This window comes from Dermacentor albipictus, chromosome 4, assembly GCF_038994185.2.
Source record: "Dermacentor albipictus isolate Rhodes 1998 colony chromosome 4, USDA_Dalb.pri_finalv2, whole genome shotgun sequence".
Lineage (NCBI taxonomy): Eukaryota > Metazoa > Arthropoda > Arachnida > Ixodida > Ixodidae > Dermacentor > Dermacentor albipictus.
The window spans coordinates 137,391,674-137,416,237 of NC_091824.1; the positions used below are offsets into that span (position 1 = coordinate 137,391,674).

At 52.3% G+C, this 24,564-nt stretch overlaps 1 protein-coding gene across 11 annotated transcripts in view; it reads left to right on the plus strand.

The window, feature by feature from the left end:
* LOC139059338 (POU domain protein 2-like) overlaps nucleotides 1-24,564 on the plus strand; it is a 582,494-nt gene that overhangs the window by 478,092 nt on the left and 79,838 nt on the right. For 5 of the 11 annotated variants that reach the window (XM_070537619.1, XM_070537617.1, XM_070537616.1 and 2 more), the window contains one exon: nucleotides 8,561-8,610. The exons of the other annotated variants lie outside the window; for them this stretch is intronic. In XM_070537619.1, coding sequence (XP_070393720.1) covers nucleotides 8,568-8,610 — 43 coding nt within the window. In that variant the 5' untranslated portion in view covers nucleotides 8,561-8,567. The remainder of the gene's footprint in view (nucleotides 1-8,560; nucleotides 8,611-24,564) is intronic. 11 annotated transcript variants of the gene reach the window in all.

Genomic DNA, 24,564 nt, shown 5'->3' on the forward strand with positions numbered 1-24,564 from the left:
TCTGCCGCCTGTTCGGGTTTTCTGTCGCCATCGCCAACTTCCTTAGGAGACGCTTGTTTTCGCAGTCTTCGATGAATGTTGCCTCAGCGCGCGTGAGCGAGCTGTATGCATTTTTTAGACCTTCTGCGCAGTGTTCGTTTCGGCGCTCACCGAAATTGAAACGAATGCTTGCACATTTCCGAATACATCGTGTATATAGCTAATGAAACAGAACGAGCAAGCTTTGTCACGTGTATGTGGCGGCTAAATCAATCAAAGGTGCAATACTGTCATGCTTATTTTTTTTTCTCTCAGAACGCAGAGCTTGAGATAAGGACGCTGTCTTGGAAAAAGCGAACATGGACAAAATTTGTACTAAGCGTTGTCATACCCGCCGTGAAGCTAATCATGCATAGGTGCATGTGCAATATTGGCATGTTTGTTCAGGTAGTTCAGTGGAGTTGCTTGTTTGCTTAGGACAGTAAAATTTGGTCGTCGTTGCTTTTCCACATGGCGTTGAAGGTCCACGAAACGGTTTTCGTGTTCCTACGTACACTCGCACGTATGAATTGCCCGTACATAGGTGGAGGCCTCCACGTGTGCGTACGTGTATTCAGTAGCGACCCCTGTGCGCTTGCGCCGCGGCTACGCCCTTTTCATTCACCATAGGCTTACTACGCGCTGAATAAAGCTTATTACACGATGCGTCGGCCGGGAATCGATGTGTGTGCCCGTATACGCAACGACATTGCGTCATGCGTACAGCAAGTTCTCTCGTTCCAGTTCTTCCTAAACGAAGTCCTTCGAAGTTAGCTGCAATCTACACATGTCAAAACGGGCCTGTTACAGATCTTAGAGAGTGCTGTTTTATTCTTTTATAGCTTTTCTTTTTCTTTACCGATAGGACAGTAAGAAGGCGTAGTAACTAGTTCTTGTTGCCGATGACCGTAGACTGATTTTGCAAACATTTTAGTTTGAAAGAGTTGCGTGTCGTTGCCTTTCTCTAACATGCTCGCTGTTACGATTTTCCGGTACTTGTTTGAGCGGACAGCAGCATCGTACGAACTGCCTTGCAAATACGGATTCAGGCTTTGAATTATGATCCTCATAGCGGGCTGCCCTCAGCGAAATTATGATGAGCGTTTTCAACCTGCAGTACGCTCATTACGAGCGCATGACGTCTCTACCGCCAGAGGGTCACGTAATCTCGTGTGTTCTGTGAGGCTTTTGCTCTGCAGTACGTGCAAGTCTCTCCACTGCACGTTTCGCGCGGCAACTTTCCCTCTCACCTGTTCAGAAGGACTTCATTTTCGGCCCTCTAATTAGAGAGTATGGATCAAGCATTCGGCTCATCAGTTGAAGGGCACGGTCTGGGCCAGGGCGCGTGTACGAGGGGGCCCTTTTCGCTCCTAATTATGACAAATTGCAATCGCCGGTTTGCAGCGCTCCGGGCGGCGCTAAACGTTTCCGAATGCGGTTGTCCCATTTCGGCGCGCACGTACGGCGACACTCTTCAGTCGCGTCGGAACTCAATTACAGCTGACCGCCACCGTGGAGAAAAGGGAAACGAGACCTGTCTGCCGAGAGTATTCACGAAAAGAGGAGAGAAAACGGCGCCGCCAGAAATACCAATCGCTCACCGCGCTGCACGTTGCAGCTCCCGTACGATCACGAACGGCTCTGCCGTACCACCACCACCCCATCCGAGTAGCTGGCGCTACACGTCGCAGCTGTCGCCCCTCTCGCCTGTTCTCTCTCCCCCTCAGTGTCGGCGGCGTGTCGAACGTGAGCGCGCCCGTGCCCGGTCGGTGCCGTTCTAATTCCATCATGCCCCCTTTCTGCCCCGCGCCGAATGTTAAGCAGGAGGCGCCTCACCTGGTCCGCGCTGCGCATGTATTCATGTCCGCGCGCCGCCGCTTGGACCGGCGGACATGCGTCGGCCACCGAATCGCGCCTCGTCTTCCCTAATGCCCGCCGCCTGCTGCCTGCAAAGCCTCGTGCTTGCGACGGCCATTAATATTTATGGCGGCGGAGCGTCGCAATTTGTGTTGCCCGATATCGGAACATGAAAGGCCGCTTGCTGCCTGCGAATTGAGCGCTCACGCGCCGCCGCTGCGTGTATGGAGAGCGGCGGCGCGCTTCGCAACTGGCGCCTCGCCCCCCCCCCCCTCCCCCCTACTCGCTGTTAACCGGGGATCGTATTTGTCCGCCCTTCCCCCCTCCTTGTTTCCTGCGGGCCTGTTTTCATTTCTGTCGCGAGTCTAGAAACAAGCGCGGCTCTATTACGTGATTACCGCCGCCGTACGCAGCAGCTCTCTCTCGAGGCGTGCGCGTGGTGGGTGCGATGCCTGCGCCGAAGAGAGGAGGAGTGCGGCGACGGCGGGAAGCGCGGCGTTAACAACCCCGGCGGATGCCGGTCCCTTGCCCGCGCACTGGTAGCGGCGGCGGCGGCGGCGGCGGCGGCGCTCTTTTCGCGATGAATTTACGAGCTCGTGTTCTCCTCCATTTCTCTCACGCCGCCACCTCGCCTGCGAGCCCCATCGCGCCGATACCGCTGTGAGCTGTGTGCACCCTCATCGTCTCTTCGTTCTTTTTTTTTTTTCCCCGTTTTGCTCGACGATGCATTTATCCCTTTTATTTCGCGGCACGTGTTATACGATCCGTGCCTCTTCTTGGCTGCTCAAGACCGCATTCGGGCACTCACCGGAAACTGCCGTCATGATTATGACTTATCCCGCTTGGAACTGCGCCCTTAAATTCGTTGCTCTCCAACTGAAGCAGTGCTGTATTAGTGTCACTGAATAACTGTCCTTCTTTGTATCTCTTTGTGGCTCTCGCGAGGGGAGTGCTTGCGGCGGGAACGAATTCTGGCCGTCTTGTTCGCTTTCCAAGCGGCATATTAGCTCGATTTTAGTCGGCTATTTGTGCGGCAGACGGCGGTGGTTATGACGTGCCGGATATTGAACTGCCATTCTTTATTCTCTCTATGAACGTTTACGCGTAAAGTACGTAATCCAAACGACGAAACGATTCTGCCCTGTCTTAAAGAGCTTCCCTTTGATACTTTTTTGATGAAGATCTCCTTTTTTTGCATCATCCTTGTGATATAATTAGTGCAATATCAGTCACGTAATCTGTAACTCATGATGTTTCGTCTCTGGTGGCCCTCGCTAGCTCCTGCCTTCGCTGGGCCGCAGTTTAGATGGCTTGCGTTGACGCACTTGTATGCGCGCCATTTTGGGGTGCTAGCATGTGGAGCAGCTGCGTAAACAAGGAACGCGGCAATATGACATGCACCGAGCCACATATCATTATCAGTGATAATCCGGTGAAAAACTGTCACCGTCAAAAAAGCAAAACTCAGTGCGCGTGACAACATGGTGCACTGATGCCGTCGCAGGTTACTAGCACGGCGACAAGCTGCGTCCGTGACCTCACGCGAAAGCTATCTATGTGTAACTTCGGTGAGCCAGCTGTCGAAAGTTGAGCCTCCTTGCGCAGGGCCACGTACTATCCTGACCGTGAATAGCAAGGTGAGAAAGACGTTGTATGCACCTCTTTGAACTCCTTCCGAACGTTCCCAAGCGTTGCCTGACGCCAGCGCTCGAGTCGAGACAGGCCGTCCGTGCACGTTACGGCGCCAAATGGCCGTGGTGGTTTGGTCGCTCTTGCATGAGTTGCCTTCCGCGACCGTGGAGGGTCTCGCCGCAGTGCGTTTCGGGCATAGGCGCTCAGAAATGGAAACAGACAAGTGAGGCGTGTCCCTCGCGACGATGGCTTGTCGAGGCTGTTGTTTACCCGCTGGCGGGCGCGCGAGTAACGGCCGGTCCGCGGGGCCAGCGTGACGGATTTACGCGCGGGAGGCAGTTCAACTTCGGCATGGAAAATCTGGGCGGGACCTACCCTCTCTCTGCTGGCTGGCGACTGTCGCTGGGCTGACTCGGCGCCAGTCTTGGCAGCGCGGGCTGCCAGTATTTATACACATTGTGTCGGTTCTCTCAGCGCTCGCTCCGCCAACGCTTGCCGAGTTGGCAGAGGAAACGAGAAAGCCTTTGCATGCCTCTATCTTCATCCTTCCCGCCGTGTGGAGGCGCGCGACGTACGTGTTTGCGCTGATCGTGTAAGTTGATATCGCGGCAATTTCGCGCTCATATATTGTTGTGTCATACAGCTGCGGTCGAAGACAGCGGAAAACAACGAAACGAGCAACGATGAGAAACTCATCGCCCTTTGGGTGAAAACGAAGTTGGCACATTCACTCTTCAATGATGCTCTGACTGAATGATAATGACTGGTCTTTATCGCACCACGATCTCGTTTCCAGTTTTATCGCGTTGTGGCAGTATCTCTGTGTTGGGCTAGCTTGCTGCAGACATGCACTAGACCGAGGCCTCGTAAGCTATGGATGTGGCGCTGTCCGTGTTAATTACGGTTAGTGATGTCCGCCTTATATTGGCTCATTAAGGGGCCTTTGCTTCATTGCTGCTGTATAGTCATTTGTTGCTTGTCAGAGAAAGAAGTAGAAATCAACGCTTATCGCCTACATTCCGGTAGCAGTTATCCAGGTTATTATTAATTTTTGTTAGTGCTGTTTGTTTTGTATATGGGCTTTTGTTGTCATGTGATCTACTTTATACTTTCACTATTCCCCTGGGTCTCGCATTCACTCTCGAAGGAATGTGCCCTTGAAAGTAAGGCTCACGAACTACCCTCGAGCGACATACGCAGACATACGCAAGTTACAAATGCATAGACAGTCGTGGTATTGTCGGCTTATGCTATTCTGGCAAAGTTTCGCTGATTGTGCGGCAGAAAACACAATGGTCGGCCTTGGACACACGCTCAACGAACCTCACCATTTCTCGACTCGCTGTTGGTGGCGGCGGTGCGTGTTTCCCGCTCTCTCGCCAGGCAAACACGCAGCAGCGGCACGCTTTCCTTCATTAGGCCGCGGGCATAGCTGCTCCTGCTGTTCGCATATGCACCAGCGCCAGCCAGAGGCACGGGGGTTGGGGTGGGAGGGGGGGGGGGGGGGATTCCTCGTGAACCTTTAAAAATAGCACGTGCCTGAAGCGCCCGCACGCGCCCGCTGGTCCTGGTAGTGCCCGTCTGGCTGTCCTCCCCTCAAGTCCTTTCCCGCTCTTCTTCGCTCAGTCCCCGTGCGCCGGGCTCAGCCAGCAGGTCTCGCCGTCTCCCCTCGCTCCTTCCACCGGCTGTCGCGGTGCTTCGCGAATTCTCCTGCTTCCCCCGGCGAACGCTGCATATATATTCGGCGGGATTCCAAACGGCGGGATCCGCGTCTCGGCATCATTCTCGGCTGAAAGCCAAGCCCACGAGGGTCCCCTGTCCCTGGCAGCGTGTCTCCTTTAGCAAACCGCTGCTGCGATGTCACAGCGCTGTGCGAGAAGCCGTAATGCATGCTGCTCATCGCAACGCAATATCTACTGCTTCTGCTTTGGTATGGTGCCGTTAGGTTTCAATGGAGCAGACAACAATTCCGGTTTCTCTGTACGAACTGCTACGCCGAAAGTCTGAGCACCTTTTGTCGCTACTATAAGGGCGATTGAGAAGTAAATAGCAAATGTAACCGCTGCGGCCGCTTTGTTATGGTGGCAAAGGTGAAGGCTAGACAACGCCAGTTTGGCGTATTCATTACAAAATTTGAGCCTGGATCGTAGTTTGAGCATCTTTCAATTCTAATTCAATCGAAAATGAAGGGAATTTCCAAATAAAACGCTGGTTTTAGGGTGCTGGAAGGGAAAGATAGTTCGGAGGCCTTGACGTGCTGTGCACGTGAAGTGCAATTGTCGACGTGCTTATATATTCCTAGCTATACTTGCAACAGTTATTTGTTAGATTTTAGTCCGGTGTAGGCTAAATTATCGAAAGTAACTCGTGCCGTATATTAATCGGAAAGCTTTCCTTTTTCGCGTTCATCTGCGTGCTTCTCAGGTGCATCGCAGTCCTTTCCGCAAGCGATGATGGTTCATCGTGCCTTTCATCTGCGCAAGCTTGCACGCGATCGTGGACGTGGCTCAGAAACGGCTAGTGCCTTTTGCCATCAAATGCCTCGAAATTGTCTTGATGTCTCCTTGCTTCTCCTTCGTGTTCTGTGGTGCTGTTTCCAAGCCATGACAAACGGTAACCGACTAGCCCTACAATACTTTTTGGGGAGTCATCAAACATTTATTTATTTATTTATTTATTTATTTATTTATTTATTTATTTATTTATTTATTTATTTATTTATTGTGTCCATAAAGAGCCAGTTGCCTAAAGAAAGTTGTACATATATCTAAAAAAAGGTTAACAAAAGAATACATAAAGAATGAGCAAGACAATGTCGTAGCACACATAAAGGAGAAATTATGTCAGCCAGGTGCGCCACGTGTATATACATAACTACTGAACAGGAAGAAACCGAGACCTGCTAAAGGGGAAGCAATTATGTAAGATATGTCCAGCAAATCAGAATATTACTCGAAAGCTGAAGAAAAGACGGAGGCGCGCGTGCTCGCGCTCTGAGCCGAGTACCGCCAGCGAGGCTCGCTCATTGTTTTCCCGTCCGGAGAGTGGCGGTTGGGGTTCTCTATGCAAAGCGAGGAGCTGCGCTGAGCGCCGAGCGGACAGCCTGCCTGCCTGCTCGTGGAAACGATGGCAGGCAAGCCGTGACGATTGGGGAAAAATGAAGATTAAGGGTCTGCTCCAGGAGCTCCATCCGGCGCCGGCCGACTTGGCACCATCGATCGACGAAGACCGAACGGGGACCACTGAGGATCAGGCGGGGTCACGACAGGACGGTGCCGCGAGCACGCGGAGCCGTGGAGACAATGGCTGCCGCCTTTTCTGAACGCGTGGGTTAATTGTCGTGCGTATATTTTATTGGCGGCAGAAGACTTTGCGAAGGAACGCGAGACCAGTCGTTGTAGCTGATAGCGGTTAGCTTTGGGGACTGGCTGACTAGAAAAGATGCGAGGTCACAATTACTGTCTGCGCTACATATATCCGAGGCAACTGCGTCCGCCACTCTACCTGAGTCGTGGCGGAGAAATGCAGCTGGTGGGGTTCTTTAAACCTTCGAACCCTTGAGATAATCAATCCTACATGATTTAGCGCCGATAACTCTTGGAGCTGTAGCTTCGAATAAGCCAGGATGTCCTGACTGTACCGAAAGTGTTGCAAGATTGTATCCCTGCGGCGCACACATCAGGTCTAGTTGGACATCCTCTCCACCTTCCTCCAGCCAACCCCCTCATCAAACCTTTAATGAGCTAACTCCATCTTTCTGCCCTTAGATGCGCGCTTTGAATTTGTCAGTAGCGTTGGAGGGGAAGGAACCAGGATGTGGTGCATTTCGCTTTCTCTTCTCATCATCATTTGTTTCGTGCATCCTAATAGGCTACCGTGTCCAGCGCATTATCCGTGTACCCTCTTGATCGAACTCACAGCATGCTCACGGGCAATTGCTGCAGCTCTCCAAATTGGCTGCGCTGCTCGCAAGTCCACCTCCGTCTACTCTTTCCTTGTTCCCTTTACGCATGGCTTCTTCGGTGTGCGTTTTCGCCGCTCGCATTGCTTTATCGAACGCTACCACCGAGCTCCGATAGCGGTCGTGCTTCGCGCCCACCTTCCCCGAGCACAGGCAGCGTGTTCGGAGCACCAAGGAAGGCCGCAACGAGCGGGTCCATGCGGTATGCTCTCGGGCCGAAGCGGGCGCCGATGCACTCTGCGTGTGTCGGCGGAGATATCGGTGTGCTTATATGTGTGTTTGTGTGCGCGGACGGCCGGCGACCGGGGTGCGACGGCAGGCAGGAGAAAGCGGCGGCAGCCAGGTCTGCGACCAGAGGGGGGGCGTGCCTTTATGACGGCATCTGTCAGGGGCGAACACGCGTCGTCCGTCGCTGCGCGACCTGCGAAAATGATGAGGCGCCCGTGTCCTCCCTTTCACTTGCCTCTCCGGCTGCGCAAGTTCAGGACCTCTCTCTCTCTCTCTCTGCTGCCCTTCCTCCTCTTTTCGTACTCTCTCACTCTCTTCGTGTGTCGGGGCTACCGAGGACCGTTTGTTTTCCATACGGGGGAGGCCGACGCCGGCCGCTGTTGTGGCGGTAGCATCGGCGACGACGCGGCCTGTTGGCGTTGACAGCGCGGCGTTTGTCGCGCGGCTTTTCCGTGCCGCTCTCCGTTGAAAGGGAGGTCAACACTTTCGTCTCAAGGCGCCGCCAAGTGTTTTTTCCCGTCTTTTCTGTCTCTTCCATTCCCTTTGGAGTTCTCTCACTGCGTTTCGCTGTCGAAAAAGCAGAGCGCGTTTGTCATCGGATATCTACAGATAACACGTCAGCATACTTCAGAGCGCTGTAACAATTCAGGAAAAGGTGGCGTGACAGAAAGACGCGATAGTGGATAGCAAGAACGATGAGAGGCACTGATTATGTGAACAAGCGTCGATACGCGCCGTGTTGTCGCCGTAATGTGCATAGGTGTGATCTCACGTGCAGACGTGGAATGATTTGTCGCGAAGCAGTGTTCTGTGCATTTAGAGTGCGTTGTTAATTAACGATAACTTTTTTTCTTGCTCTTGCAGGTAAGCCATGAATGGTTCCTGGATGATGTTTGACCGGCTTCACGCAAGTAGTACGGCTTCCTTTTTTTTTCTCCAAAAAAAAGAAAGAAAAGGGAAAAAAAGACGCAGCTGTGTCATACGTTGCCTGCTGAGAAATATACTATTCTTTTTTTTTTTGTCTGAGCTGTGCACTTGACTGAGCAGCTCACTCAAAAGAGGTCGCAGTTATGTTTACTGCAGCTAAAGCAGAATCTCGTGGTAGTTGTGGCGAAAGTTCGTCAGACAGTTTGCTTAAATGGCGTAGGAGTTGCCGTGAAAGCACTTACGGCGTCCTCCAAGTGTTTCTGGAACAAATCACGCTTAGAAGAAGCGGCAGTCTGTTATTTCTGGCAGAAAGCAAACAAATAAATAAATAAATAAATAAACTGCCGTGTTAATACTTCAAACATCACCGCATACAAGTGCTTCGCGCTGAACAAATCCAATCATGCACGTAGAACAGCAAGTAGAAACGAAGCTACTATAAGCGTGAGTGTGGAGATTAGCCTTGTTCTCGTTGTGTGGCGCCGCGGTGGAGATTCCATCGCAAGAATTATCCGAGAGCACAAGAGTTCGCCTTCTTTACAGTGCTATCGAGCACTGCTGGCGCAGATGCACACCGACTAGGTGGGGCCTGTTAATGCGGGCGTGTGCTCAGCAGCCTTTTTTTTTTTTGCTTTCTTGTCAAATCCAATAGACGTTAGAAACCCTCTTATTCTGCAAGCACAGGTTGTGCCTGTGCTGAACATGAGCGTCCAAGCCGCTGCCCACCGCAAAGCCGTCCTCTTAAAGCGCAATGACATCCCAAGGCTACGCACCGCAACCTTTCCTCGTGGCTGTGTGCAAAGCTTTCTAGGAACACCTTATGCACTGCCAGAAAAGAACTCGACGGACTTCAGCGAATCCCCCGGCTCCTCTAAAATAATGTAGTGGTACAGCAGTCACTTGCCCGATGCTTCTACAATGGTTGTAACTGTACGCCAAAATCGTGCAACCCTGCGAAGTAAGTGGAATCGGTTTTATTGGCAGAAAGGTGACGTAGGCTATGCTGCGCCGACCACAAGTCTTACAGCATCAGCAGTAAAAGCAGAACAAGCTTTAGAACAAGTTCTAAAACTTGTTCAGACATCCGATTTCGTCTAAAAGCTTCAGGATTTCAGTCATGGGCACGAGCGAATTATCTCGTAAAACTAAAGAGGGGCGCAAATGTACGTGCAATTTGTATAACTCGCGGAAGTATTTTTCTATGCGAGTTGCAATACGTGGACATGTGAATAAAATGTGTGGTAACCGGTGAATATACTCGCCAAATTATACGCAGCGATTACTAAGACGACAACAGCACGCTAACGACGACACACGCCGCGACGTGAAGTGGCGGACGGGGGAAGCCGGAGCAATAACTCTGTAACGACCTCTTAACAACTGCTGTCGCACTGCTTAAAAAAAAGAAAGAAAAAAAAGGAAAAGGAAATAATGAAAGTGCAGCGTGGGAATAACGATTGCCATCGGAAGGGGTGGTTTCTAACGCGGCTACACACACACACACTCTCTATTTAAGCGACCGCGGCATTTAGCGGCGCGGCGGGAGCGCTGTTCAGAAGTCGCAGTGGTTCAGTCCATTATATTATAAACGGTGGCAAAATAAAAGACGACCGCCTTGTCGCCCCTCGCTTTTCTTTCATCAAACCCCGCTCCACTTTAGCCGATTACGTATTCACCCCGGCGCCCTGAAGAGCTCAGTGCGCCCGATTCAACCCACTCGACACGCAAGGGCCAAGCGGCGACTCTCCACAGGAGCCCGACCACTCACAACACCGAGAACAAGGAACTGGGGGAAGAGAGGGGTGGCGACAAAAAAAAAAAAAGAACACGCGCTTTGAACTGCAACGCGACCCCCGACCCTTCGACCCCTGCCTCTATAGCGGGGCCAACCGCTTTAACCCCTTCGGTCGCACGTCACGCTATAGCGACCGCAGTCTTGCGTGTTCGAACACTTGTAGAAGGCTTGCCTGCCGCTCGATCCTCTGTTCCCTGCTTGTTCCCCTTTCCCCCTCCACTCTGTATACCGGGGCCGAACTGCGAGCTCGTTGTCTATCGTGTCGAGAGCGCTTAAAAAAGAGGCAAACCGGAAAGCGCGAGAAAGAAGAAAAACGAGTGGAACGGCGCGACCACAGACCGGGCGAACCGCCGCCTGCATGCTTGCTTTCCTGTCGCCTGCGCGCCGTGCATGTGACGACCTCCCCGCACCGCGCGCCACCCACGACCGACGTAGCTCGGTGAGGAGTTATTCAATCTGTAGCGCGACTCCTTTGACGGTTCTCGCGTGTTAAATGGCGAACACGGAACCTCTTTGCTTCCCCGCGTTATCGATCCTTCCCTCATTCTGCCGCCTTTTCTTTTGTTATTTCTTTCTTTATGCCGCTCTTCCGCGGAGGGTTTAAATCTTTACCGTATTCTGGCGGCTCCCGCTCTCCTGCCTACTTTTGACTGTTCGTGTTTTTTGCGCGTCTCCCCTTTCGCGGTGCGTACCCCTAACCAAGCATCGAAGGAATCTGAAGTGCTATTTAAAACTTATTCCCGTCCTCGCTTCGATGGCGCATTTCAGCCACGTCTGCGTTTTCTTTTTGTTTCAATTTATGTACAATACGGCCCTGGTGGGCGCCTTTGTTTGGGTTACTTTGACTACAAATCGCGCGTCTGTCGCGTCTGTCGTGTACTCTGGGTTTTATCTGCGTTGTTCTCTCATCTCTCGTTCCTTTCTCTCTTATTTATGTCCATTTCGTTGGTAAATATTCAGCTAAAAGTTAATTTTGTCCATTATTCCCTTTCGGAGGTACAGCTTTTTTAAAATATAGTTTCATGTTAAGTTACTAATAGGGAATAGCGCTTATAGTAACATTATGTATATTTATAGGGTTTGATATTTCTTTATTTTTATGCGAATGCGTTTTCGCCTTAGACCAGGCACGCTGTGCGTCCTATGGCTGAGTCCCCCAACACGAAAGCCCGGCGCTCTGTCCATTATGCCATATAGACGCATACATCGCTAGTGCCAATGCCAACAAGCACTTTGAGGCGATTGCCGCGCACGACACCGACTCGGAAATGGAACTTGCAATAACTTGTCAGGTTTACGGTTGTAACTCGTGTGAGTCACTTTGTAGGGCAACACTGCTTATGAAAACGGGGACGCGCCAGTTTCCCGCATATTGTACGACCTTCGGGACGCGCGCCCAGGTCGTAACGTAGCAGGTTGTGACGTTCCTTCGCCGGAATACAATAGATCAGCGCTCATGCCGTCGCTGTCATACTGTCGCATGCAGTCGTCTAGCTGCTATGGTCACACGTACGCTCGCATCAAAGACACACGCAATGGCGCATCTTGCACAAACCCCTTGGTCCATATCCGGCAACGCTTTACAGAAACCAAAGCGATGCTGGATAGCCAGCTATCCGCAAAATTCCTCGTGTGACGTCGATTGTCGAAGTATGTGGTATCTGCGTTTTTCTCTTCTCGCTCTCTCTCTCTCTCTCTCTCTCTCTCTCTCTCTGTGTGTGTGTGTGTGTGTGTGTGTGTGTGTGTGTGTGTGTGTGTGTGTGTGTGTGTGTGTGTGTGTGTGTGTGTGTGTGCGTGCGTGCGTGCGTGCGCGTGCGTGCGTGCGTGCGTGCGTGCGTGCGTGCGTGCGTGCGTGCGTGCATGCATGCATAACTTATTCCATATGTATCCTTCATAAGCTTTCAGTCCCTGTTGCCGTAAACATTGCAATCGCTGCGGTGTGGGCAGCAGTAGGGCGCGCCCACGTTCCGTGTCTGAGTCTACTCGTCCTGCAGGTTACATATACAGAGTCACGATGTAAATGAAGACTCGGAACTCGGAAGGAAACAACCGGTCCGCCGCTGCAGCGACCAAATTTGCCTTGCGCACTGCGTGTCTCGATTTTCCCTCTGCAGGAGCGGGCCAACGAGCGAGCGCTAATTGGCTAGCCGGGGCGCCTCGGCTAATGAATTGGGCCGTTCGGTCGGCCCGCAGACGCTTGTTACGCAAGTGCTCTTCTGGGAAACATATTCTCTTTCCCCCTCCGCGGCGGAATCGCTCACTTTCTCTCTCTCTCTCTCTCTCTTAAGCCAGCCCTTTCCGACGGCCTTTCTTGCGCTGGTTTGGACTTTCCCTCGCAGCACGCGGATGTTGCGGAGAAGCTCCTCGCCGTTTGTTTGTCTCTCGCTGTTGCGCTCGCTCCCTGCGCGCCAATTTCCGCGTTAATTCCCCGGGGCTCGTCTGCGCGCGTCGAAGGTTCGCATGTGTCGGATGCGCTCGGTCACCCTCGATCGGCTTCACTGTGCGGGCGTTTGCTCGCGTGTCGTGCTTGTGCAACACGGAATCTGTGGTTTACGCGGTCCCACATATGGATGTGTTTGCCCGATTTAGAGAAGTCGATAGGCATGTTGTCCGCGTACTTGTTTCCGATTACAAGCTCATATGTATTTTCCAGCAGCGTTACTTGAAGAACACAAAGAAAGCGTAGGTTGGGTGCTTCTTGATGTAAGCTTCTTTGTGATGTCTATAATGTCACTGGTTCTGCAAAAAGCGATGTTGAGAGTCGGTGTCAGAGGTTGTATAAAGATGCAAAGTTTGGATGGTTCGAGTTGATACTTAGTTCGCGTTCTGGCGTTAAATCATTCCATGCTTGCGAGTATTATACTACTTCTTGACGTGCATCCACTCGTGCCTTGGTAGAGGTTGCAGGCATGTTTTACTTAAAGAGCAGCCTACAGGCGCAGATACCAAGAAGCACTGAGGCCGCCTACGCGGATATCGCGATCGCATGGCCCTGCTTAAAGCTTCTTCCCACAACATCAGAATCAGTGATCTCGCTTCTCTGGCAGCTGCTACGTATTGCTAACGTAACGAGTTCGTTAGAACTTCCAACAAGTAACAGGTACGCGAAGGTGCGTAGTAGTTAGGGGATCATGTTCATTATCAATGGTAATAAAATAATAATAATAATAATAATAATAATAATAATAATAATAATAATAACACGAAGAGAAAGAAGAAGATATCCACAAGGAAGTCAAAAGAATGACGGTCCTTCTCACAACAATAACGACGCAACGGCAGACGCTCATTCGACCCCCAAAAGGTGAGCCTCGCGATAGTAACAAGTCAGAACGATTCAAGATAGGGAGGCCAACGAAAAGCAAGAGACAACGCTCGCACGTGACGACAACTCCCAACAGCGCGTCGGGGCCCCAAACCCAAGTGGGTGCGCGCGCCTCGCACCCACAGTAAACACACAAACGCGAGCTGGCGCTGCAGCGAGTTGTGCGACGCGGCAGAAACCAGCATGAAGCGATGCCTCGCTCCGGTCTTGGCTCACAGCTCGCACAGCAGCGTCAGCGGAGACGTCGGGCACTGCACCACCGAGCGTTTCCTCGAGCACACCCACACACCCGCACATGCGCGCTCTCGGTATAGCGCGCATGCACAAAGGCCTCCCAGCCGTGCAGCCCAGCATTGGCACGAATTTCCGCACTTAAGAGGGGCAAATCAGCAATTACGCGTCAACCACGGCCGGGGCTGGGGCCGGCCGGGGAGCGCGGGGCTGCGGGTCTTTGTCGAGCGCGGGCATGACGCGCCCGCTCCCGCGGCGCCTCTGTCGTCGGCTGTGCTGACAAGGGAGGAGGGCTTGAGAAGAGAGGAAGTTGCGCTGATGCTGATGCCTTCCTCTCGTGTTTGGCGGCGTGCGACTGTTATTGTTGTCGTCGTCGGCTTGCTGAGAGCCAGCCGCTCGCTTCCCCCTCGCTGCCCGAGTTCGGTCAATTGGTCGCCACAGGACGTCGTCAGCGCTGCTGCATAGAAGGCGGCGGCTCTCGATGCTGACGCTGTCCGCGCACTTGCTCGCCCCCTCCGTTTCACGCCGCGCGATGACTCGTTGTTGGTGGCGACTTGACGAGCGAGCACGAGGCAAACGAGCAGGGGAAACGCGCTTCCCGCCACCATGGCCGGATGTTTGGGCTGCGATGGTAATGGGAGGACGCCTCGGCACGCGTGAGCTTTAATTACGCTCCTCTAGCCGCGAGAAGGCGCGCATGACGGCTGGTGGTCGCTGACCTTGCATTCTGTGGTGCGCCGCCGCCCCAGTTCCTATCTTTTTTTCGAGTGCTGTTGGAGCACGCGTATAACGTCGGCGAGGCTCTGCTTACCTGGCACAGCTGTCGAGCGCCTTTCGGTTGTTTCTGCTCATTCTTTCCTTTTTTTCTTTCTTCGTTTTCTGTTCGTGAATAATTTATGTAGTACATTTGCCCGCAATCATTTTGCGATACTACCCCCCCTCGACCCTCCACCGACGCTTTCCGCCTGAGTGAGCGCGTTAAATGAATCGAAACGCACGGAGAACTGCCGTCATGTGGAAGTTAACTAATTTTGTGCTTGGTTTGTGAATATTCTAAAAGCAAGATGGGTGGAGATAGAAAATACGTCTGGTGTGGTAGTAGCTTTGCCTAATGCTTACACCCTAGTGCTAAAACACCTCATATATACCCAAGCAGGCGTTCCCTACCTACATGCAGTGCTTTACTGCTCGTTCGCTATAGTCTGTTTCGTTTAACGTCATCAGCATTGCAGTACTTGTTATCGCGTTCTTTAGATCACTGCAGCCGCGGGTACGCTTCTTTTATTCATTGGGGCACGACAAAACAGCAAGGCAAGGTCGCTGACATGGTTTTTCGTATTTCATTCGTCTTTCTATTTATCCGTTTCTATCGCTTTCATTTTCCTGGCTATTCAGATCACGCAGACGGCCGTTTAGGAGAAGGTCACTAAGGTGCAGATTCTGGTATCAGGGCCGAAAAGGGGGTCACTCTAACTCGGGGTTTCCCCGGCCAGCTCGGCTTCTCAAGTGGACCTCCGCCTGAGCCAATCAGGTCGGCAGGTTATGGCCAGTGTCAAGATCGCCAGCGGCGCTGACGGCCCAAAATGAAGTGATGGATGGCGCCGAGAGAGGAGCAGGCGCCGGCCGCCGTTCGCTCCATGGACCTCGGGTGGAGGTCGGAGGAGGGAGAGGGGGGCGCAACAGGGAGCGAGGCCCTGCGAGCAGAGCTTTCGCTGCGAGGAGTCTTGGGGCTTTGGGGGAGGAGGGGACGGCTCTGCTGCTGGCGTGGAATTCCCTGGGTGGCGCGCGGCGGCTGACCGCGAGCAGCGGTTCTTCTGTTTGTCTCGGAATGCACGTTGATCCATCATGCGATCAGCACAGCCGCGTATTGCCGCGATCAGTGCATGGCAGATTACGAGATGGATGTCCCTTTTTTTCGCCCTGGACCTCTCTTCTCGACTCTATATTGCTGTTCGAGTAGTTGAATGTATTGCCGCACTTGGCTTTCTCTCTCTTATCTTTTCTTGTACTCCCCTCCTTTTGCGTGCGTGCGTGTGCGTGTGTGTGTGTGTGTGTGTGTGTGTGTGTGTGTGTGTGTGTGTGTGTGTGTGTGTGTGTGTGTGTGTGTGTGTGTGTGTGTCTGTGTGTGTGTGTGTGTGTAACTGTTAAGTGCAAAGCAACCAAGCTTGTTGTTTGTGTCCCCGTTTCATTTAAGTGCCTGTGATGGTCGCAGCTAACATTGAGACATGCTGACTGCTGTTGTTCCTCCTGACTGGCATTCCCGAGGCGCAGTGTAGGCAATATTGATTACGGCAATGAGAAGCAGGTTGTATCCTGCATTTGGTGATGCATTCCTTAGCCTTGAATTGTGAAAAGAGCAAGACATCTGCCACTACCATCATATGCCGCGCAACGGGCACTTGTTTCCTGAACACCACAATGTAGGCCGTTTTGAACGGTGCCTAATGCTCGGCGTACGCAAATGGTACACGTTGTCATTAACAGTTGTCGAACAGGGTACGTCCCTGGAGCCGATGTGTTAACAAGGGGCCGAAGACCCTTGTCCAAACATTCCGTCGTCCTGCGTACCTCTGCCTTGTTTGGACTTTAATGAAAAATATTTTAACGAGACTTCAGTGCGCTCTTTTATGTGGTGATAAATGTGTTCATCTTGGTCGTATGCTCTATACCTGCAAATGATCGCTAAAACAAAAAATAGCGTTCATCGCAAACACCAATGGAAGGTTTGCTTAAACCGATTCCTACAACGCGTGAAACCTGCAATTCTTTTTTACTCCCGCCTTTCTTTGTTCCGTTGAACATTCTTTAACTTGTTGACATATCCCGTAATTTACGCACTTGATTTCCTATCTCGTCTTCATTTAGGAAGCAGCATCAACTGCCTCGTAATACGGTTGACCGTGTTGACTCGTAAAACTGTTTGGGGCTCACCCGTCTCATGTGGCGACGCCGTCCCACCTTGCAACGTCGTGCGCAGGTTTTTGAGCCAGTCGAGGTGAAAGCGGATTCATAAAGAAATGCCGAAAAGAGCAAAGATTCGCACTGGGGGCATAAAAGAAAATACCCTGAAAAATTGGCACGAAGGGTGGCGCTGCGCAGAAATGCGGCGCTTCGGCAACAGCGGGCCCCGCGCGCGTGTATCGCCGGCAGCCGTTGTTGCTTGCCGCGCACGAGGTTGTTTAGGGGCACGCGCGTGAAAGGGATTTTGAATACGGGTTCTTTTCGCGTCGGCTCGGTGCGAGGATTGGCACCCCTCTCGGCGATGCGGTCCGGGTGGCGTCCGTAATCATATATCTGGATCTGGATCCGGTTTCAATGTGCTCGACGCGTCAGCATTCGCCCCCCTATCGGCGGCATAATAATCGAATGAAAGGGGGCCGCGGTATACGACGGGCGGTGGGAGCCACTCGCTCTCTTCGACGCGGGAAGCGCTTCGGTGTTGCCGTACCGTCGCGCTGTTGAGCCTTTCGTGCGCGCGAGCCTGATACACTGCTGCGAGACGGGCATGCGCGCGCGCCCCGTACACCTCTCTGGCAATTTATTTTGCGAAGCCGGCAATTTTCCCTTTCGAGTTTTACGCTGCGCAGCGTGGTGTGGCCGACTTTGGGTGTATGAGTGAAAGGGGATTTAGATGGCATCGCCGGAGCTTCTCAGTTGACTTTCCTTAGGAATGCGACGGCTGGACTTGAATGGTCTGTGCTGTTGGGCCCGCGCGCCCGTAGAGATATCCTCGTATAGGCAGAATCGTAGGGGGGTGTTTCTTTCATAAAGCGCGTGCGCATTCTCGAAGGTGTCAGACAACGGAAGGATGAGCGCGCAACCGTAACGGCGAGAGATAGAGAGATATGCACTTGAGGAGAATCGGAAGTGGGCCTCTGTTCTCAATCACCGAATAGTATAATTACAAAAAAAATGGCTGTGGCTTAGCTAAGGTTAAGCCCAGGATGCGAAGCATACTAGCCTTTATTTTAGTTGTTGAACCACTGTTTAGCCTGGTGAACTGCTGTTGCTTGGCTATATTTGGTTCGGCTAGTCGAAGAAACAACTCATGCGTTACTCTGCTTCGCCTTCAAGAGTGGAGCGCGACAGCGTTCCCGTCGACCCGCCAGCGACTACGCGCCCCGCATTGGACGCGGTGAGAGTCGAGCAACGCAGCGTTCGGCGCGGCAACGAAATGTGAGCCTGAGCAAGCGACGCACGCCTGAGCCTTAGAAACAGCTCGTTTCTAAGGCAACACCGCATTCACTAGAGGCGCTTTTGTACCGCTTTGAAGCATCGTACTCGTGGCTCAGCAATAAAGAAAAAAAATGGCTGTGGCTTAGGTAAGGTTAAGCCCAGGATGCGAAGCATACTAGCCTTTATTTTAGTTGTTGAACCACTGTTTAGCCTGGTGAACTGCTGTTGCTTGGCTATATTTGGTTCGGCTAGACGAAGAAACCACTCATGCATTACTTCTTCGCCTTCAAGAGTGGAACGCGACAGCGTTCCCGTCGACCCGCCAAGGGGTGTAAGACAATGGGCTACAGGGCAGCGACTACGCGCCCCGCATTGGACGCGGTGAGCGTCGAGCAAAGCAGCGTTCGGCGCGGCAACGAAATGTGCGCCTGAGCAAGAGACGCACGCCTTAGAAACAGCGCGTTTCTAAGGCAACACCGCATTCACTAGAGGCGCTTTTGTACCGCTTTGAAGCGTTGTACTCGTGGCTCAGTGGTAGCGTCTCCGTCCCACACTCCGGAGACCCTGGTTCGATTCCCACCCAGCCCGTCTTGCAAGAGTTGAGCCAAAGCCACTTCTCCTCTGTCGTGACGTCACGGTGTCACGTGATTTCATGGTCACCGCCGCGCCTGAGGAGCTGGGTTGAGCCCTCGTAATATGCTTCGCATAAAAAGTACTCGTGGCTCAGTGGTAGCGTCTCCGTCTCACACTCCGGAGACCCTGGTTCGATTCCCACCCAGCCCATCTTGCGAGAGTTGAGCCAAAGCCACTTCTCCTCCGTCGTGACGTCACGGTGTCACGTGGTATTGAAGGCGACACCGCCGCGCCTGAGGAGCTGGGTTCAGCTCTCGTAATATGCTTCGCATAAAAATCTATATAATAGTAACCAAACGTTGAATTCGTGCTCGGGAGGTGATGCTCAAACAAGCAAGGACAGTGGTGATACACGAGTCGCTGCCAATGTTGTGTGTGCGGAGGGGGGGTTCCCCACTGAATCTAAACAACAAATATTGCCAGAGTGAAAGGGGTTGGTGAAGAAATACTCTTGTAAACAAGGGCAACAACGCAGTGCGGATAACCATGAGCGAGTTTTCGACGCCTTACGTTTATGTTTGATGTTTCTTTTTTTAGAGTAGCAGGTTGTGTGCTACACGATGAAACGCAGCAATGTCAAAAAAAAAAAAAAGACGCCGACCGTTTTTATCGCACCTGTGAATCGTTTCTGGAATATTAGTGAATATGTTCGCTTGATTCCCCCGTTTCATTGTTCTATCCAATTACATCTTTCTGCAGCGCCCTGCCCACGTGGTTTCTTGTTCCACCTTCTGGGATAGGGTGCTGCACTAAAGCCGTCGACACGTGTAACGCACGCGCAGGCAGGAAGCGAAGGGAAATGTTCGGCGCCGAAGGCGTTAACTAGGTCACAGTACGAGCCCGAACGGAAAAGCGGGCTTACGTGGTTCTTTTTCACAATTTCTTATTTATTCACTTATTTTGAAGCGAGCCGTCAAGGCGGGGGAGCTGGAGGGTTTGAGTGTAGCTAGATAGATATATAGAGAGAGAGCTGTCAGCGTTTAGATCGGGGTCGCCCTGCGGCGCGGGTTTCCGTCATCGCATGCTTGGCTGTAAGCAACCCGCTCAAGTTCGACGCGACGGCGGAGGGGGTGGCGGCACGCTGATGCTGGGCGCTCGAGCCAAAGGCGTGCACGCTCGCGCGAGCTATATGAAGTATCGCTCGTGCTTGTGTACAGCAGTGCATTGAATTTGCCTCAACGTCGGGCCCTTCTGCAACCCCCTCTGCCATCCCCCATCCCCGTACCCCGCTCCCCCTTTCCTGGCCCTTTGCCGCCGCCGCGGTTCAGAGAGGTGGCGACGGGGACCGCATGATTTATCGCGCTTCATCATTTCGCTCGAAAATGCGCGTAAAAATGCCGGCTCTCCGTTGAAGTGCGTCCTTTTACTTTATTTCGTTTAATATGTTGCGCGTGCTTTTTTTTTTCTTTCGGCTTTCTCTTCTTGCACGTCGTGGTTTACTTGTCCGTGCATTTCTGTTGGCGCAGTTATTTTTGTTGTCGGCTGGTTCTGTATTTCGAACTTTTGAACGTTGCGGGGGTTGTCGGTCCTCTGTGCCTACACAGCCGTCGTGCGTTTTCTAGGCCGTGTCGTTTCTTTTTGCCTTTCTTCCTTCCCTTAATTATTGCTATTTATTTTCCCCGCTCTGTTCATTTTGCCTTTGAAGTGGCGCCCGCGTTCAAGTACATCGGGGACTTGACTCGCCTTACAAGGGGTCTCTGCGGTGGTTATTTTTTTTTTCTTTTTTTGTTCAAGCTTTTTCAGAAGGACGCATACATATGGCCTCGCGCGTGCAAGGCAATACAGAAAGAAAGAAAGTAACAAAGTGTATTATACACACAACGCGCACCCCGTTCACCGCGGCTAAAGAAAAGACAACAAGCGAATCACCATGCAAAGCAAACGCTCCCTTTCCTTTGCTTTCCCCCTGTTACCCCCCCCCCCCCTGCCTTCAAGACAGGCAGTCAATAGTGTGTGTTTGAACGGGGTGTACTCGAGCGGGAGTGCGGAGCGCGCCATACATTTTTTGCGTTGTTCGCGCGCTCGCTCTGTTGGCGTTCCTTGCGTGGGCTGTCGGGAACGGATCGGACTTGCAAGCGCGTGATTGAGCTCTTTTCCTTGTCGCATGTAATCTCTATGGATGCCGGTATCGCGTTGCCGACAGTGCTGCGCTTGCATTTTTTTCTTCTTCTTTCTTTTCTGGGTTTTCTACATAGGCTTGAAGTGGATCGGGTCGAGTGGGTTGCGGAACTAGGGAAAGAGGTGGGAAGGAGGGGGAGGGGAGGTCTATAAGCCGGCGACCCCCGATGAACCGCGCTGTGGAGAGCGCGCGCGGAACTGAAATCGCGCGCATTCTCCCCGTTCGGAATGCATGTGTGAACGCAAGCATGCGGCATACACTATGCGCTGCCCTTTCTCTGCCTCTTCGTGCACAGATGTACTACACCGCTTGGCGAACACTTGTGTGTGGCCGGCGCGCGCGGGGCTCGGAGGCGCTGCCGCCTTTTCGGCCGTCGTCGTTCGCAAGCGGCAGCGTGTCATGCATTGACAAATGCGGCGTAATTGTGACGTATCGTTTCGCTCCCCGCGACGTCGGATATGCGGCCCTTCGGAGAACTCGTGTTTGCCAGTTTTTGTCTGTATTTTTTTTCTTTTTTGACGTTTGCCCCGTCGGAAACTTGCTGCCTTTGAGCCCTCGGTTACGTTTTCTTTTTTTAATTCACTCGCGGCTATGTCGGGCCCGTCGTTCTGGTGGCTGCGGGCTTTATTTCCGATCGGGTCTCGGCGGTTGATGCGGCGTTTCTTTTGAGCGATCAGCTTCTGCGGAACAGAGCGCATGAAATCGAAGTCTTTTGCCTAACTGCTCTAGCTGATCTGGAGTGACGTTTTCCGAACGCCTGTGCCGACCTTTTCGTGTAGCTATGTAGCTGCTGTCTGGAGCTTGTTTTGAATCTGGATGCGCCTTTTCCTCAAAAGCTTGATTTATGAAGCCCGAGTAGTGCTGTAAAACGTCTGAGGCGAAATCTCGTACGGATGAATTTAATATCAAATTATGCGCAGTAAATCACCCGGCACAATTCATGCTCGCGATGTCGTCAAATGACTGTGCGGGTTTAGCTCGTTTGCTTTGGCTGTGTTCGTGTTGGGATGTGCAGTTTGTTGTTTAGACTACTCGGTGGGTTTCACTCTTAGAAGATGATATTTCGCTTTAATGCAGAATTTCGTTTTCGATTTGTATGCCCATTTTTTTTTTTCTTACACGCCGATATGTAACAGTAGAGTCGAAGATGCGCGGAAAAAAAAAAAAATGTTTCTTCCCTGCTCTGCGCGTGGTCTCCTAAGTACGGAGAGAAGGCTGCTTCTCGCAGAAGCCGTTACCTGATACCCTTTCTGCAGGCGGGCTTGTGCAATGCTCTCCACCGAGCACCACACACACATACACACACGTACGCGGCCTGTCGTGAGGAGTCGGCATTCCCCGATATCCCACTGCTTGTTACCCTCATTTCCTACCGCCGGGCTTTTGTTAGCACCGGCGCATCTTCGCGAGGGTCCCTGAGCTGCGGTAATAGCAGCGTCTCGGAGCTGGACGTCGCGGCTCGCCGGTCCCCTTCCCTTACGCGTAAGTCCCCCCCGGGAGATTTCCAAGAGGACCTTGTCTCCTCTAGCGGGCTCTTCCAATATGACGAGCCACCACCACCCAATGGTGGTGGCGGCGGCGGCGGCGAACTCCACATAACGCGTCCGAGGACACCCACCCCCCAGCTTAGGCGTTCCGCGGGTATCTCAGTTAGGCCCCGGCGAGTTGGCCGCCGCCACTCGCTCAAAGGACAGTTCCCGTGATTAACCTGAAAAGACCTGCCTCGGAGCGCTTCGGCGGGAGGCTTCCGCTCTAATCTCTGCGAATGAGAAGACGCGTTCGAAAAGTCGCCATCGCGTAAAGCTTCCGGTGCGTGTACGGCCTAACGGGAACGACGCCGCTCTTTTCTTTGTGGGGGTCCCCGCGCGCGCCCGGAGCGAACGGCTCGCCTCTCCGAAAGGCCCCATTTTCGGAGGCTCGAATAGAAAGAGTATAGCTCGAACTCGCGCGGGTGTCTCGCACGTAGGTGTTGTTATCTTTACGCGGAGAGCGGCTGGCGGCCTTGCATCGACATTTTCCTTTTATTTCGTCTCTCCATCTTATTGCTCTTCTATGGGGGCTTAGCGAGCTCCTCTTTCGCCGTCCTTGCGGCGATCGGCCGTGGAAGGCTTAATGGGAGCGCGAGTTTTGCCGAGGCGTTCTTCTTTCGCCCTGCTCGTTTTTATCGCGTCCCTGCTATAGTGCGCGACCGAATCGCGCCCACCCGTCGCGCTCTTTGCCCACTATGCGTGGATCGTGCGAATATCGAGACGCGTTTGTTTAGTGCTTCTGTATTTGTTATGGGCGTTGCCGTGTTCGCCACCGCCGCCTCACCCCGCGTATAACCCTATTGCGGGCCAACTGCACAATTCGGTCGGGTTTTCCATATGGGGAGCAACTACCGAACTTGGTGCCGGTGGCGCATGTAAAGGACATATAGTGTTGCTGCTATATGTGGATGCTGCCGAGTACTTTACCCCACTGTAAACAGTTCTCGGTAGAAACAGCAGCCCCCCCCCCCCTTTTTTTTATTAGTGAATATTGGCTTCCTTGAACTGGTGAAACAAGTGTCAAAAGCGTGACAGACATTTTTCGGGATTGCGCTGTCCGCCTTTTCTGGGAGGCATAGGAAATAGGACTGGAATATACTTTTCTGCAATCGATGCTACAGTGGAAGGCGAATGCCTAGAGAGAGAGAGAGAGAGAGAGAGAGAAAAGCAAGGAAGGACACGGAGTTTGACCAGGCGCACGTCCGGCTTCCTGTTCTGCGCCAGGATTCAGGGGCTAAACGGGCGAGTATCGAAGCGTTCAGTTATTATTATCAGGTGAGCACGTGTTAATAGCATTATTAAAATATATTTCGTTTTTCTTGTTTGGTCCTGCCGTCCAGAAATTCCGTAAGCCCATCCCGAATAGAGATTTCCATTTGTGTTTCTCTCTCTCTCTCTCTCTCTCTCTCTCTCTCTCTCTCTCTCTCTCTCTCTCTCTCTCACTGCTACGTTATTCTGCTGGGTTCATTTGTTTTTTTTTTGAATTATTTCGTTTACTGACAATATGTGTTAGCGTTTAGAAGCATAAGCCATCGAACCGCAGTAGAAAAGGAGCAAAATAAATAAATGCAGTGCGGAAATCACAAAACTTTTCGTTCGCAAGGGCTTTTTTTGTCATTAATCCCGGCCACGGCGGCCGCATTTCGATGGAGGCGAAATGCGAAAACACCCGTGTACTTAGATTTAGGTGCACGTTAAAGAACCCCAGGCGGTCGAAATTTCCGGAGTCCTCCACTACGGCGTGCCTCATAATCAGAAAGTGGTTTTGGCACGTAAAACCCCATAATTTAATTTTAATTAATTTTTTTTTGTCATTGGCCAACAGCGCCTCCGTTAAAAGATATCAACCATCAGGATTGTCTGGAATTTGCCCTTACAAAGAACAATTCTAGCGTGAAAGCTTTCTTTCCCTTTTTTTTGTCTTTTGTAAATGCGCGTCATGAAATGGTCAGACACGAATGTGTCACAATTAACCGGTTACGCAGTAGCGGAAAGCGGGACGCTGATTCTTCCGTGCTTCGCTTCAGCGCGCTGAGCAGGAAGGACTTAAGCAACGTTTTATTTCCTAAACCGCGCGCTGTCTGTACTGCGTGTGCGCTTGCGGAGCAGCGCGTGGCGCGGGCCGTTTTGCGT